The sequence below is a fragment of the Monodon monoceros genome, unplaced genomic scaffold (assembly GCF_005190385.1).
Source record: "Monodon monoceros isolate NGI ecotype Baffin Bay Population unplaced genomic scaffold, NGI_Narwhal_1 Super_Scaffold_13, whole genome shotgun sequence".
Taxonomy (NCBI): Eukaryota; Metazoa; Chordata; class Mammalia; order Artiodactyla; family Monodontidae; genus Monodon; species Monodon monoceros.
The window spans coordinates 82,790,445-82,806,713 of record NW_021703769.1 but is presented as its reverse complement, the minus strand read 5'-3'; the positions used below and the strand labels follow the sequence as shown (position 1 = coordinate 82,806,713).

The 16,269-nt window shown below is 60.4% G+C and overlaps 1 protein-coding gene across 3 annotated transcripts; it reads left to right on the top strand.

Annotated features, from left to right (window-relative positions):
- Window positions 1–3,056: 3,056 nt before the first annotated feature.
- SLC29A4 (solute carrier family 29 member 4) lies at window positions 3,057–14,791 on the top strand. Of its 3 annotated transcripts, none has more exons than XM_029221457.1 (11): window positions 3,057–3,228; window positions 4,489–4,496; window positions 6,736–6,859; window positions 7,138–7,251; window positions 7,767–7,858; window positions 9,920–9,989; window positions 11,239–11,477; window positions 12,124–12,262; window positions 12,383–12,570; window positions 13,206–13,446; window positions 14,514–14,791. In XM_029221457.1, the coding sequence occupies exons 1-11, from the start codon at window positions 3,057–3,059 to the stop codon at window positions 14,654–14,656; spliced, it is 1,530 nt and encodes a 509-aa protein (XP_029077290.1). In that variant the 3' UTR covers window positions 14,657–14,791. The 3 variants fall into 3 exon arrangements, with proteins under 3 accessions (XP_029077290.1, XP_029077289.1, XP_029077288.1); XM_029221456.1 differs by having other exon boundaries at window positions 7,730–7,858; window positions 9,915–9,989; XM_029221455.1 differs by lacking the exon at window positions 4,489–4,496 and adding an exon at window positions 3,918–3,923 and having other exon boundaries at window positions 6,734–6,859; window positions 7,730–7,858; window positions 9,915–9,989.
- The last annotated feature ends 1,478 nt before the right edge of the window (window positions 14,792–16,269 follow it).

Here is a 16,269-nt window from a genome sequence, read left to right as displayed (position 1 = left end):
GGGGGCACGTGACCCCGGGGACCCCGAGTCCCCCACCTTTTCACCCCTATCCCGGAATGAGCGGGCTCCCACCCCCACCCTATCCAGCATCTGGACCGGACCAGCCCCCCACCAGCCGATCTGCGAGCGCAGGACCCAGACCCGGGAAAGGGGGAGAGTGGCCGGCGGCTCCAGGCCCTGCTCAGGGCCAGGCGCCTCTGCGTCCCCGGGCACACCCTAAGCGTCCTTCCATCCCGAGTTCCCTCCTGGAACCTCCGCCGCGCCCCCTCACCCCTTCCCCCTGCCGGTCCCCTCCCAGCTCTTGGGAAAGGGCTGGAAGAGGTGTGGCCTGCACCCAGCGGTCGCCTCCGGGTGGTCCTGGGGTCTGCCCTTCGCCTGGGAGCGCAGGCCTGGGAACCAACTTTGTTGCCGACGGGGCTGGTCTCGCAGAAAGAGCCTGTGGGTGGGGGAACTGCAGCACCAAGGCCAGGGGCCAGGGCCTGGGGCTGGGCACCCTAGGAGCCAGCCAGCTCCTGTGGCCAGTGCATTCATGCATCCTCCCCGGGCTCCAGGAAGCGGGTGGCCCAAGGGTCTTGAAACCCACTTTTCCTGTGGGCAGAACCAACAGGGAGGAGTTGGGCCAGTCCAGAAAGCTTGGCTGGGGAAAGAACAGCAGAGCTCATAAGCTGGCCCAGGCACAGGGGGCCAGGGCCAGCCAAGGGCGTCCAGCCAGCCAGGGCTTGGGGCTCATGAGGAGCCTGAGGCTCAAGGAGAGCTAACAGGCTGGCTTTCCAGATGGAATTCAGGCTCCCTTGTGCCCTCCGGCTGGAGCGCAGCCCCTGAGAGGGGTCATCCTGGCCTTGGGGTTCAGATACCCAGCGTCTTCACAATGTCCTGGGGGCACAGTTAGAACACTTGTCCACTCAGTTGCCTCTGAAATGGGGGGAGCCAAAGGTGGTCGGCCTGGCGGGGCTCCCAATAGAAGCTGGACCCCTGGACCTGGCTCTCTGTGCCTCAGTTTCTCTTTCTGCAAAGTGGGGGCATGAGCCGGGCCTTCAGGACTGCTGGGGTCAGGAGAAGATCCCTGACCTGTCTGTCCGTAAATTTTCATTAAAGGGGGACCCAGGAGGAGGAGGGGCGGATGGGGGGAGAGCTGGGGCTCTGGGCTGCGGGCGTGGAGTTGGAGGGGGTGTTCTGGAGGGGCGGGTTGAGGCCTGCAGCCCAGGAGAGGTGGGGGCAGCCTCGGGGCACCCCCTGCCCTGCCACCATGGAAGGTGGTATCAGGGGTCATGGGGCCGCCGCAGGGGGAGCCAGAGCGCCTCCCGGGAGGCGGACTGCAGGAGCACGTGGGGACAGTGGCTGAGGGGGGCCCTGTGGGTGGCAGCTGCCCGCCTCACCCGCTGAGCGGGCGGGAGCGGTTGGGCGGCCTCCTGGCTTGTCGCGGAACACGTCCGCCTTCCCGGGGGGCGTGGCCTCTGGGCGGGGCGGAGACCTCAGCGGGGAGGCCCGGCAGGTTTGGGGCGCCGCCGCGTCTCTGTGGGGAACACGGCCCAGGGGGTCGGGGGTGCACATCCTCCAGGGCTGGAGGGAGGAGTGTCCGTTGTTGTAGACCGCCGCTCTGCCGCTGGCCCCTTCCCCGGCCCCACCCAGGACGCTGGGTGGCTGGGGACCGAGGGTGTCCAAGCCTCCAGTGCAGGATCCTGCCTAAGGCCACAGTCATTCAAACCCAGGCCAAGCTCTGTCCTGTGTCTTGTTCGGCCCCCCCAGCTCCAGATGTGTCAGGAGGCCCGGGGCTGGGGGCAACAGGAAGAGCACCGAGACCAGAGGGGTTCACGCCTGGCTTCCCAGGCCCCAGAAGGAGAAGCCTGCAACCCTCCTCTCTGCTGCTCCTGGGTGCGCATCAAGCCGGGTCAGCCCCCGGATGGCAAGACCAGAATTTACCCAGTCCCCAGGGCCCACCTGGAATCAGGGATGGTTCCAGCCTCTCAGACCCCCACTAAAACTCTATGGGGAGCAAGGAAGGGGGGAAGCCCAGGGGAGGCACTCCGTAACTGGTCAGCACACCCGTCCGGAGGCTGGGGAGCAGGTAAACTGAGGCAGGAAGGACGTTAGATGGGACAAGCAGAGGTGGGGGAGCTGGGCGTGGCCGGCGCCATCCTCAGAGAGACTCGGAGTAGCGCCGGGCACGTGGGATCCCTCGGGAAGCGGTCTGTCTCCCGGCTTCTTCCGTGGGTTCCTCCATATGTGCTCGGGGCGGCCCGGGAAGTGGAAGTGCTACGCTCAGTACCCAGTGCTTCCGTGTCCCATCTTTGTCTCAAATTCTCTACAGCGAATTTGTATCCTTTTGGCAATCAGATAAATTAATAAAAGTCAGAAAAACAAACTGATCAATGTTTCAGGGAAAGAACTAGACCCCCCAACACCCACAGGGTCACCTACACAATGGGGGTGTTACTCCCTCGAGGATCAATCAGCTCCTTCCTTTCCTCCAAAGATAAGGGCTACAGCTTTGAGCTGAGGCAAGAGAAACGGAGGAAGACCAAAGGGAGGACTTCCTGCTCCCCCACGTGGTCGGCCCCAGAACGGTGGGCCGTGGTGGCTCACGGTCCCACAGGCCTGGGTCTGGGTTCAGGCCCCACCGCTTACTGCCTGTGAGATCGGGGTGGTGGGCCGGCGGGACGTTCACGCTCTAACATCGGCTGTCAAATGAGTGAATGTCGGAACCCCCTCCCAGAGGGAGATGGTTCGTGGGACGCTCGAGCACGGTGCTGGCACACAAGTGTTCAGAATATTTCTCCCCCCCGTCTCTTTCTCTCCGCTGTGCCCACTGCCGCCGCCCTCACGCGGGCCTCCAGCCTTGCTCTCCGCTGCAGCCAGGGAGCATCTTAAGACACAAGTCACGTGACATCGCTCGTCCACTCAGGTTAGTGTGCCCCTGCGTGCTGTTTCAAGGTGGGTGGGATGGATAGAGACGGTGGTCCCCCGGGGGTGCAGGCTTGGCCGCGTGGCAGTGGGGCAGGGATCCGCTCCTGGCCTCCCCAGCCTGCGTCATCTGCTTTCCCCACAGCAGGGCTGCCATGGGCTCGGTGGGCAGCCAGCAACTCCAGGAGCCCAGCGTGGCGAGCACGCCACACAGGAGCGTGGTGATGAGCTTCAGCTTCGACAGCGGCCAGCTGGAGGAGGTGGTGGCAGGGGTAGCCCAGGCCCAGGGCAGTAGGGCCAGGGGCATCCCGATTTTCACGGACTCTGGTGAGTGAGGGTGCAGCCAGGGTACGTGTCTGCCCCAAAGCAGGGACGGCTGTGGGAGCCTTCCCGGGATGGGGAACCTTGTGGGGGGGGGGGTCACTGAACCCGGGAGGCAGCGTCGGTCAGGATGGATTAGATCTGCTGTGGTAACAAACGAGCCCACCGGCCCAGTGCCTTCACTAATGCCGTGTGCCCAGGGAAGGCTCCATCTTAACGTGGGTTTCCACGACCACTGAGGAGGTGGGAGGGCACACGGTGAATCATGCACTGACCTGTATGTAAACTTCTGTCTACGACTGACGCATATGGCGTTGGCTGCATTCTTGGGTCAGAGCAAGCCATGCCTCACTTCAGTGGAGATGGGAAAGTGTCCGAAAAGAGGATCGATGTGAGGTTCAAACATCCCAGTTTTGAGGACTTCCCTGGCGGTCCAGTGGTTAGGACTCCGCGCTTTCACTGCCGAGGGTCCAGGTTCAATCCCTGGTCAGGGAACTAAGATCCCACAAGCTGCACAGCACAGCCCAAAAAAAAAACCCCAAGAAAGAAATATCCGGTTTTCCACCTATCTGTGTGTCCTAGGGCAAGTGCCTCAACCTTTCGGAGCCTCAGGTTCCCTACATGGAGGAAATAGGCCAGTTGCCTGTGAGATCAGACTGGCAGAGTGGGCAGTGTGCAGGTCTGGAGTTAGGCAGATTTGGGTTCAACCCCAGCTCCTGTCTCTGTCCACTCAGGGACCTTGGGTAAGTCACTGTTCTCTGGGCCTCAGTTTCTTCATCTGGAAAAGGGGAATGATCCTGGGGCCACCCTAATGTGCTTGCAACTGGATCCACAAAATGTGGCTTAAGACGTTTCCCGGCGCTCAGGAGGCCCCCCTGTAAGTGATAGCTCATTTGGGGGCTGGCTACAGGTTATACTAGGACCACTTCAGGCTCCGACATGGAGACTTACTCTCAGCTTCCATCCCCTCTCTTTGCAGATGGGGAGTGGAGATTCTGCGGGCTGAGACCCATGTTGGGTTGGGATAATCTCCCTGCACCCGTGTGTATGGACAGAGTCAGCTCGGGGCCCATCCCCAGGCTTCTCCTGGCCAGGTAGTGGATGCCACGTTGCCATGGCCATAGAATTGGATGGTGGCCATGGTGACCAGGGCAGTGGTGATTTTAGCTGTAATGGCTATGGTGACGGTGGCTGCGTCAGTCAAGGTTCTACCAGAGCCAGTAGGAGATAGACACAGCTAGACGGAGAGTTAAAGATGCAATACAGATATAGATGTATAGATATGCATATGCATTTATTATAGGACATTGGCTGGCTAAAGAGGAGGCTGGCTAAGCCAGTCTGAAGTCCATCAGGCAGGTGGTCAGGACGGAAGATGACAAGCAGGCTGGAATCCCAGGGGCACGAGCCGTTTGGGGTCCCTGAGTTCTGGGAAGACCTCAAGGTCTTACCTGATTAGGTCAGGCCCACCCAGGGTAAACTCCCTCTTGATCAAACTTAAAGTAACTAAGGAGGGCCTTTGTGTGATTTTTCTGTGAAAGAAAAATCTTTTCACAGCAGCACCTTGGTCGGTGTTTGATTGAACAACAGGACTGTGGTTCAGCCTCCAAGTTGACCTACAAACTGACCATTACAGTCTACCCCTTACCAGCTTGCCTCCTATACACAGCTCCCTAAACCATACTTAGTCTCCAGATAAAGACACTAACAGTCAACCCCCCACCTACCAGGACATAACGGACCCCCATATGAACAAAAACACACTAACCCTTTCCCCAAAGGATGCAAAGTCCTTGTGTGTTGATGTTCACACTTCTCCTTTGATCCCCCAAACTTCAATACTGAGACACAGGGTTAACTGTTACGAACACATCTTACATTAGATGATACGGGGGTGAGAAAGTGAATGAAATAAAAGTATTTGATTAATACATGCACACACACATTCATATCAAAAAAAGGAAGCAATATTCATAACAGTGTCAGTCCTCATGTCTGTGACTAGTCACGTGATTGTAGCTGGTATTCATAACTACCTTCTCCCACCACCCATCCCATATTCCATTTGCCCACCACAAGTATCTTAACTGGTCATGGTTCTTTGCCCGGTGGGTGACCCAAGCTTCGTTATTTTTTTTTTTTCTTGGCTGCGCCATGTGGCTTATGGGATTTTGGTTCCCCAACCGGGGATCAAACCTGGGGCCCCAGCAGTGAGAGTGCCAACTCGTAACCACTGGACCAGCAGGGAATTCCCCCAACCTTCATTCTTGAAGGCTCTGGATCACTAGCAGTCCTGCTGGACTTGGGTTGGTATCGTTTTCCATTGACTGTGTCACAGGGATTGCACGTCCTGAGAGAGGCCGTGAGGAATCTCCTGTCTTGCGGACCTACTCTCTCACACCCACACGGGAGCAACCTGATTTCCCAGTGATGACGGTCAGGACCTGTCCCCACAGCCAGAGCAGCCGCCCTGCTCTCTGCAGGATCACTGTGACTCGGGGGGGAACCGTTCCTCCCTTTGGAGCAAAGCCCTCTGGCCCGGCGGAGCCTCAAGTCATGGGGGTGGGAAGCAAACATTTTGCTGCTGGATCTCTAAGGGGCATAGTGAGTGGTCCCACTCCCACTTCTGCCCGTGGTTCCCGGATGTGTGAACACTATAGGAGAGTCAGCCCTGTACATTGGACGCTGGTTTAGAGCACAGGTAGCCTCCCAGAGGACACTGCCTCAGCCCCACCAGGTCTGGCCACCCAGCTGGTCCCGGAGCTGAGTCTCCAAAAGGCCGTCTCACTGTTCCTCTCCAGCCAGCTGCTTCAGTGGCCGTGATGGTGAGAGTCACGGTGGCAGCAGCCTCTTGGTAACGGACAGTGGCTGTGGTGATGGCTGCACTGGCCGTGGTATTGGTGGTTGTATGTCTGGCAGCCATGACTGTGATGACTGGGGCAGCTGGGGCCATGAAGGTGGAGAGCGGCCACAGTGACGGTGACCATGGTTACAGTGGCTGTAAGGTGATGATAACAGCTGTGATGCAGCAGCTTTGGCAACCATGGCTATGGGGATGGATGGTGGCCAGGGTGACGGCAGCCGTGATGCTGGTGGATACAGTGGCAGTGGCCACAGTGATGATGGACCGTGGGTATGGTGATGGTGGTCATGATGGTGGGTACGATGGTGACAGTGGCCATGGTGTTTAGTGACTTTTGATAATGGCCATGATGGTGGTGGCGTGGGCAGCTGTGGCCATAGTGATGGAGAGTAGCCACGGTCACGATGGCTTTGGTGGCTTGGATATGGTGAGAGTGGCCATGGTGATGGTAGCTAAGGTGGCAGTGCTTCTGGTGGCAGTGACAGATGCATGGTGGGAGGCCGTGTCTGTGGTTCGGGTGGCAGCCGGAGTGGCTGTGGCTATGGTGGTCGTGATGGGGGTGCCGTGGTGGACTGTGGCCCTGATGTGGTGGTCGCGGCCGCGAATGGGCTGGTCTGCGTCTCACCTGGCGTCTGGGTTTGCGGGCAGAGGAGCCGGTGCCTGACGACCGCTACCGCGCCGTCTACTTTGCAACGCTCCTGGCTGGCGTGGGCTTCCTGCTGCCGTACAACAGCTTCATCACCGACGTGGACTACCTGCACCACAAGTACCCAGGTGGGTACCCCACAGTCGCGTCCTGCCATCGCGTGCTGCCCTGCACACGTGGCTCAGGCCTGCCACCCTCCAGAAACCCCCTGGGCAGGACCCCACTTGGGGAGCCCATTTTATTCAAACCCTAGCTCGGCTGTGAATTGCTGTGTGACCCCAAGGGCAGCCACTCACCCTCTCTGGGCTGTCAGCCCCTTTGGGGCAGAGGGAGGAAGCAGTGCCTGGCGGGGGCAGGTGCAGAGGGTGGGGCTCCCCTGAACCCCTGTTACCCTCCCCCCCACCAGGGACCTCGATTGTGTTTGACATGAGCCTCACCTACATCCTGGTGGCGCTGGTGGCTGTGCTCCTGAACAACGTGCTGGTGGAGAGACTGAGCCTGCACACGAGGATCACCGCGGGTACGCTGCCCGCTGCCCACCCGGCTCCCGGCCCTCACACCTGTCCGTCACATGCCCCTCCATTCCCTGTGTGCGCCTCACTCTCCTTGTCTGTAAGATGGGCACACCTCCTAGGAATGTCATGGGGTTCAACTATGAAAACAGTGTCAGGCCCATGTGCGTGTAACACGTGCTGGCATGATGCCTGCGCCTGGCGAGGCTGCTGTGCACCCCACGTGTGTCCCGGGGCCCTTGCTCTTCCCTGCTCTTCCTCTCCCATTTGTCTCCATGGTAACATTCAGCTTCAAAACCCAGCTGGAGGCGCCTCCTCCAGGAAGCCTTCTGGGTGCCCCTCCTAGAACTCTAAGATGTCCGCACCCTCCCAGTATTAAGGGGAAAGGCAGAGAGAGGGCACCTCAGACCTGGCTCGATGTTGGGGGATGAGGGGGCTCCCCCAGCCCACCATCGATTGCCACCTCTCTGGCCTCTCCCCACACAGGCTACCTCTTAGCCTTGGGCCCCCTCCTGTTCATGAGCATCTGTGACGTGTGGCTGCAGCTCTTCTCTCGCGACCAGGCTTATGCCATCAACCTGGCTGCGGTGGGCACCGTGGCCTTCGGCTGCACAGGTAGGGCCAGGGGCCGGGGTGGGCTGAGCCCCTGGGTGCCCACTGCGGGCCGTCCCACCGGCCCTGTTCGTGTGCTGGGGGCATGTTAATACAGGGTGAGCCAGGCTCAGTGCCGGTACGTTTCCACGTGCACGTGGGCGAGTCTCCTTTCACACGTGCACGTCTACTTTCACACATGCACGCACACTGCACACCCAAAGGGCTGCGTGCGCTGGTCACACACAGAGTCAGAGCACACACTCCACACACATGTCCACATGCCCACATGCCATGTGGACACGGAGGCAGTTCCCTGGTTTTCTCAGGTATAAACCGGGCTTCACAACCTCTCCTGCCCATGTCACCGTGTCACTGTGTTTCTCTGGGGCGGTAGCTTTCAAAATTTTTTTTTTTAACTTTTTATTTTGAAACTGTTTCAAACCTATGGAAAGTTAAGAATAATATAATGAGTTCCCGTATACCTTTCACCTAGATTCACCAATTGTTAACATTTTGCCACATGTGCTTTCTTTCCTTTGCTGGCTTTCTCTGTTCCCCCTCCCTGCCCCCACCTTCTTTTTTTTTTTTTTTTTAAAAGAATCTTTTAAAAAAATATGTATTTATTTATTTGGCTGCGCTGGGTCTTAGTTGCGGCATGCAGGATCTTCGCTGCCGAGTGTGGGATCTTTAGTTGCGGCATGCGGGATCTAGTTCCCTGAACAGGGATCGAAGCCGGGCCCCCTGCACTGGGAGCGCAGAGTCTTAACCACTGGACCACCAGGGAAGTCCCCCTCCTCCACCTTCTAAAGTATATGTATATATATGAAATTTCCCCTAAATATATATAAATAGAAAATGTATGTTTTGTCCTTAAACCGTTTGGGAATTACTTGCAGACATCATCATGCCTCTTTGCCTAAATGGTAACAGTTCAGGGTGTTTAACAGCTAAACCTAAGACATCTCTTCTAGAACCACATTTACAATTGCCAAAATCAGGACATTTAACATTGATACAATACTATTATCAGATCTACAATCCATAATCATGTCACTGTTTGTCGCGGTAATGTCCTGTACAGCGTTTGGTTTTTCTGACCCAGGACCCAGCCCAGGATCACACGTTGCATCACTGGTCACATTTTTAGTCTCCTTTAATCCGAAAGGTCCTCAGCCTTTCTCTGTCTTCTGTGGCAATGATGTTTGCAAAGGTCCAGGCCAATTGTTCTGTTGATGGTGACTTTCAGAAAGAGATACATTTCACATTATGACCCAGCACACATGTGTGCGTGTGTATGTGTGTGTGTGTGTGTGTGTGTGTGTGTTTATAAATGAAATCAAGGCTTTGTGAAATAATATTCTCAATCCAGGCTTTGTACTCAGGTCTGCTCTATTTCGTTAAAAAAAAAAAAAAAAAAATGCTGATAACCCCACCAGGAAGGAGATGCTAGTTTTTCAGCCCTGCTCCAGGGTTTACTTCCAGGCGTGGAGTCACTAGACCACAGGGCTTGAGCCAGTACATTTTCATTTTCCCCAGATACTGCTGCACTTCTGTCTTGTTGGTCAGGATGAGACGTTATGCTGTGGTAACAAACGAGCCCAGAGGTCTCAGTGGCTTCTCAGAACCGGCCTTATTTCTGACACTTGCTGCACGTCCAGCGTGTCAGTGGGATTATTTCCACACTCACTCGGACTGCCGGTGGCTCCCCGTCTGTAACACATGGCCTCTTCTGTGGCCGCCCCTGGGGAAGGACAGACCAGAAGACCATGTGGGCTTTTCCTACCTGGTCCAGGAGTGACGCGTGTCATTTCTGCTTGAGTGTCAATGACCAGAGGAGGTTGGGGAGCCTGGCCAGCCCCGGGGCGGGGACGTCGAAGGCAGGACTGTGCTATGCAGGGGGTGGTGCTGTTTCCACCCCACCCCGCGAGGGGATTGGACAAGGTCCCTCTGCCCCCAGTGGTGTTAATGTCTTTTCCCAGCAACCCTTGCCAACTGTGTTCTCAAACTTCTGAATTCTGTTCCAAGCAAACAGGTGATAAGTGGTGTCTCATGGTTATTTCTCTCTCTCTCTCTCAAGTGCAGCAATCCAGCTTCTACGGATACACGGGGATGCTGCCCAAGAGGTACACGCAGGGGGTGATGACGGGGGAGAGTGAGTATCTGCAGACCTCAGAGCTGCCTAGGCTCTGGGTCCCTCTTCCTGGGACCGAGGCGGGGCTGGCGATCGCCTGGCTGGTGGGGGGCCGGACTCCCAGACAGGAGGGATGAGGTTGTGATAGGCGTGGTCTCTTTGGGTGCAGAGTCCTCTGTGATGTGAGGAGCACGTGCCACACTCTGAGCATGGGTCTCGAGTGTCTCGCAGCGTCTGTGCAAGGCGTGCGTTTTGTGTGTGCATGTGTGTGCAGGGCAGCTCATCTACACCCGTGATGTCAAGTGCCGGCCCTCAGCACCAAGCTCTCCTCAGAGACCCACCCCCACTTGGCAACTCAGACTCCCTTTCCCAAGCCCAACACGTCATCCCACCGGCCCCTGCTCAGTGACGGGCACCCCCTTGCTCAAACCTGAGACCTACCCGACACCCAGTGCTCTAAGTCCCTGCAAGTCATGTGGACCTGCCCTCCGGGGTGATCCCTGCGTCCCAGCCCCGGTCCGAGCAGCCGACTCCCCCTCTTGTCTTGCTGCCCTCCAGCACGGGGGCCGCCCCACCCTCAGCCCAGCCGCAAGCACTTCGGAGCACCTCGTCCAGATGTCCTCAGTCTTCCTTCCGGGCCTGGATGGACCAGGCTCAGCCGTGCTGTGGGGCAGGACTCAGGTGGACTCTGGGCCCCATTTCTCCCCTTTGGGGTACTCTGTACCCTCTACATACGGTGAGGCCCACCAGGTGCCCCCAGGGCTCCAAGCCTCGCGTCTGTGGAATTTGGTTCCGGGAAGGTACCCCGCTTGCCGTGACCCCCACCACCTTCCCCTGTGACCTTAGGACCCCACCCACCTGGTTCCAAGCCCACCACTTCCTTTCAGCTCCGCAAACACAAACATGTAGAGCTCATGCCCGCCCTCTGCCAATGGATGCTCGCCCCCTTGTCTCTGCCTGTCCCCCCAAATCCTGCACAATCATTGGTGTTTTTCTGCGACCTGTTTGGGGCCTCTCCCCAACGAGCCCCAGAAGGAAGGGCCTGCATGCGTCGTCCCCACTGTGTCCTCAGGGCGGACGGTGCCGGGCACACAGCAGACACGTGATCAGTGCGCCTGGGGTGGGGTGTGTGTGAGCCGGGCGCAGGGGCCAGAGAGGGGCGGTCTGCGCGGGCGCATCCTGTGGGCTGCCACAGCGTGTCCGCGTCCCAGGGCTGCGGGGCGGGGTCGAGTGGGCGGGGTCGCCCGCATCACGGCCCCTCCCCCCGCAGGCACGGCGGGCGTGATGGTCTCCCTGAGCCGTATCCTCACGAAGCTGCTGCTACCCGACGAGCGGGCCGGCACGCTCATCTTCTTCCTGGTCTCCGCGGGCCTGGAGCTGCTCTGCTTCCTGCTGCACCTGCTGGTGCGGGGCAGCCGCTTCGTGCTCTACCACACGGCGCGGCCCCGCCCCGGCCGCACGGCCGGCTACCGCGTGCACCACGACGTGGCCGCCGAGGACGTGCACTTTGTAAGTCGCGAGGTCGGCGCAGGGAGCCGGGAGGCCCGGCACGGCCGCCGCCCCGTCCCAGCCGAGCTCCTCCAGCCGCGCCCCGCTGTCGCTGTCGTCTCAGGCTCCAGCTCCTCCTGTGGCCCGAAGCTCCTACCCACGGGCCCTCCTTCGTCCTGTGGACCAAGGTTTCATCCCTTGGTGGCACCACACACCTGAGGCCTGAGGCCCCCTGGCTGTGACAGCCCACACCTGAGGCCTTAACCTCCCCACGCCCCCGGTGTGATGGCCCACACCTGTGGCCTCCCCCGCAGGCCCGCCCGGAGCCATCCTGGGGGGCTGGGGCGCCCCGGACACTGCGCGGAGCCAGAGGCCGGGCAAAGGGAGGCCGGCTGAGACAAGGCCCACGTCAGAAACCGGGGCCCCCTTAATGGTCACGGAGGGTCCGCGAGTGGCTCCGGGCTGAGACCCGAGCCGTGCGGAGGGGTGTGAGGACCCACACGAAAGGCATGGGGGCGGGGCGTGGGGTGGGGGCAGAGGGAAGCGCACGCGCAGAGGCTCCGGGGCGTGGGAGGAGCTTGGCGTGTTTGCGGGACAGCGAGGAAGCGCAGGCAGGAGCCTGCGGGGGGCTCTCACCGAAACGCGTGCCGCCCTGTATCCCCTCCAGGAGCACCAGGGCCCAGGCCTGGCCAACGGCGGGTCCCCGAAGGACAGCCCAGCCCACGAGGTGACTGGCGGCGGGGGAGCCTACACGCGCTTCGATGTGCCTCGGCCGAGAATCAGGCGCAGCTGGCCCTCCTTCCGAGGTGGGGCGGGCTGGGCCCCGGCGTCCCGTGTCTCGTCTGCGCGCGCGGAGGGCAGGGGGTGTTCCGGCGGGCTGGGGCCCCTTAGGTGTGCGGCCCCCTGACGCCGCCGGCCGCCCACAGCCCTGCTGCTGCACCGCTACGTGGTGGCCCGCGTCATCTGGGCGGACATGCTCTCCATTGCCGTGACCTACTTCATCACGCTGTGCCTATTTCCGGGTCTCGAGTCCGAGATCCACCACTGCGTCCTGGGCGAGTGGCTGCCCATTCTCATCATGGCCGTGTTCAACCTCTCTGACTTCGTGGGCAAGGTGAGCGCCCCCGCCAACCCTCCCGGCCCTGGGGGAGGACGCCGTGGGTGGGGGCAGCAGACGCCAGGGTCACTGCGGGAGCCGCGGGGAGGGTCCCCGGGGAGGCGCAGGCCCCAAGCTGAGGATGCCCGTGGCTCCTGGTGGGGAGGGCGGGAGCAGAGCCATGGTCCAGACCGCAGCCGGGAGCAGTTGGGGGAGGCGGCGCTTGCCCCACACTCACTAGTTGAGCACAGGTGTGGGCACACGGAGGAGGGCACCCAGAAATGGCTGGCCTGTCGTTGGTCTTCTGTAGAAGAACGCAAGGCTCGGAGAGGGAAAGCCATCTGCTTGGGGTCACACAGCTGGGAGGTCTGAGAAACTCGAGTCTGTGCTTCCCGAGGGAGCAAAGCTTAGTTAGTGGGTTCAGTTGCTGCCGCTTCGTACGTGTTGATGCAGGTGGGCCTGATCCTCTGGGCCTCTGTATCCTCGTTTCTCAAATAATGTCAAGAGCCCCACCCGGCGAGGGCGCTGTGCAGGCTGAACAGGGGCACGTGTGTCGTGTTTAGCTGGGTGCCGTATGAGGGGTTTGGTGGCCTCACGGCTGCCAGGAAGACGCAAGGGGAGTGGCATGGGCCCACATGTCTGTCTCCCCACAGATCCTGGCGGCGCTGCCCATGGACTGGCAGGGCACCCACTTGCTGGCCTGCTCCTGCCTCCGTGTGGTCTTCATCCCCCTCTTCATCCTGTGCGTCTACCCCAGCAGCACGCCCGCCCTCCGCCACCCGGCCTGGCCCTGCATCCTCTCCCTACTCATGGGCATCAGCAACGGCTACTTCGGCAGCGTGCCCATGATCCTGGCGGCGGGCAAAGTGAGCCCCAAGCAGCGGGAGCTAGCAGGTAAGGCCCTGCTCGGCCCGCGCCCTGCTCGCCTGCAGGGCTGTCCACTGTCAGGCAGGGAAACCCAGGCCCGTAGAAGTCAAGACCACACAGCGAGAAGCTACCTTTGGGTCCCAGGGTCAAGTCAGCCTTGGGGCTCGTAGCTTGGGGACGTTCGCCAACCACTTACCCCCTCGTTCATCTCACAGCTACTTGGTGAGCCCCTACCGTGCACCAGGCACTGTTCTAGGTTCTGGGGACACAGTGGTGACGAAACAGTGATCCCTGTGTTTGTGGGGTTGACAGTCCAGAGGTGACAAAGAGACAACAAAATGATGTAATGTGTTGGATGGTGATGAGCGTGGTTGAGGAATGTAAAACAGAGTAATGGGACGAGGGAGTCGTGGTAGGGGGTTCACAATGGAAGCAGAGCAGTCTGGGAAGGCTTCACTGAGGAGGTGACTTGAGCAGAGACCTGGAGAAAGTAGTGAGGGGCCACGTGACAATGCAAGGGAAGAGTGTTCGGAGTGGCGGGGATAGCATGTGCAAAGACCCTGGGGCAGGGGGCAGCAGTGGAGTAGTAAACAGGTGGGAGGGGCCTGGAAGAAAGTGCTGGATTCTGGATCCGTTTTGACTGCAGGGCCCACGGGGCCAGCTGATGGACTAGGAGATGGAGTGTGAGAAAAGGACGGGGGGTGGGGCGAGGGGGGAGGTCAAGAAGGACTCCCAAGGGGGGCCTGCTGCTCAGTGCAAGAAGGTTGGATTGCCGTCAAGTGAGATGGGGAGGGGGCCGTGTGGGAAGGGGCACTGGAGGGGGGTTCTGGACACAGTAGGTTCAGGAAGCCCAGTAGACATCCTAAGTGGTCCATGACGAGGAAGCAGTTGGAGGTAGGAGGCTGGAGAGAAAGAGAAGCAGGCGAGGCCTGGAGCGCCCGGCACTTTCAGTCAGGGTGGAACAGTCCTGGGGCGGCCACCTCCCAGGCGGGAGCTGGCCGTGGTCACTGCTTCACACCTGAGAAGCTAGAGCTTCGGCTCCAGCCCTCGCTGTGGCCCCCCTCCCACCAGCTGAGGTCTGGTCCTGTCTGCAGGGAACACCATGACCGTGTCCTACATGACGGGGCTGACGCTGGGCTCGGCCGTGGCCTACTGTACCTACAGCCTCACGCGGGACGCCCACGGCACCTGCCCCGACCGCTCCGCCGCCAACGCCTCCTTCCCCGCTGGCCTCTGAGCCAGGCCTGGGCCCCCAGCCCTGCCCAGGGAGGGCTGCCGGGGCCCTTCCCCACCCCTGCCTGCAGTGCCTGCGGGGCCCCGGCCTCCTCCCCGTGCCAATACCGCCACCCTCTCTGGGCCCACCTGCCCTCACTCCGGCCCCAAGGTTCTGCCAAGTTCTCGGAGGCCTGGACGTGTGGCTGCCACAGGGTCCCGCCAGCACTGTGTTCTGTGTTCCGTCTTCACTCCGCCCTTTGCCACCTGCGTGTGTCTGGTGGTCCCAGTGCCAGCCAGGACAGTGACAGACCACCAGCTGGTGTCCCCTTCTGGTGACCCTCACCTGGCTCTGCTTTGAGGGCCCCATGGCCCCAGCCACACCGTCCTCAGCACCTCCTTCACTGGGGACCCCTCGCCCCCAGGTCTCCCCCCGTCCCCGTTCTTAAACACTGGGTCTCCCCAGCAAAATGCGTTTGCCGTGAAGGAGCTGTAAGCTCTGGGTCTGAATGGTTTCAGACCACGGTCTGCGCTGGCCTTTCTGCAACCCCAGCTTTGGTGCTGGCCTGGGTGCACCCACCCCATGCCAGCACCCCATGTGCACCCTGGTACCCACCTGATGCCACAGGCCTGGGGGTCTGTGCCTGCCTGGGGACCCCCGATGATTTTTCCGGATCCTCCACCTGTGATACAGGAGGGGGACAGTTTGGGGGCCGCAAAGCAGGGCCCATGCCCTGGCTAAAGTCAACCTGTGACCTAGGCCTTGAGCCCTGTCCAGGGAGGCCCAGGGAGGGACAGAAATGCTGGAGTCCCTGGCAAGTAGGAAGGCGTGGGGTCCCCCCAGAGGTCCTGGCTGGCTCAGTGCCCTGAGCTGGGGGCGTTCCCAGATCATCCTGCCAAAGACGGGTTTCTCCATGGGGAGGACAGGTACCCACGGCACCGCTGTGACCACCCTGCCCCTCTGCGTCTGGTGTCCACCCGTCTGTCCACTAACTGTACCGCACTGGCCATTAAAGATGAGGGCAGAGCGACTGCCCCACCGCCGCCTCCAAGTAGCGTCTGTGCCGCCATCGCAGCCCCTGCGGTGGGAGGAGGGGTCCTGGTGGGACACGGCCCGCGACTGGGAACCCAGGCTTCCCTCCAGACACCTGGTAGGCCCAGGACAGATTTGTGTGGAGGGGTGGACAGTCGGGGTGGGGAGAGGAAGCATTTGGGGTTTAAAGGGCACCTTGGTGCCCCTTTGGCCCTCAGAACAGTCAGAGACAGTGGCTGCATCGCGCCCACTCGAAGGGGGAGAAAAGGAGGGGAGATAGCTTGCCCCCTGCCCTGAGGGATCAGAGCCGGGACCGGAGGCTGAGCGTTCTGGGGTCCCGTCCCGGCCCTGTTGCTGATGTGTGTGGTTTGGACAAATTCCTCTGCTCTCCTGTGTTTCAGTTTCCCCAAGACAGGGGTTGCCCCACTCTTTGACGTGGGTTCCGTGGAGGAGGGTTGGGGAGGAGGGGGCCAGCTGCCTGAGGGTGGCCTGTGCTCCAGGCAGGCCCGCGACCTTGGGAACCCACCCACCTCCGAACAGGCACCGGCCCCTGCAGCCACGTGGGTCAAGACCACGCGGGGCGCCGCCCCACGGGCCACTTGGTG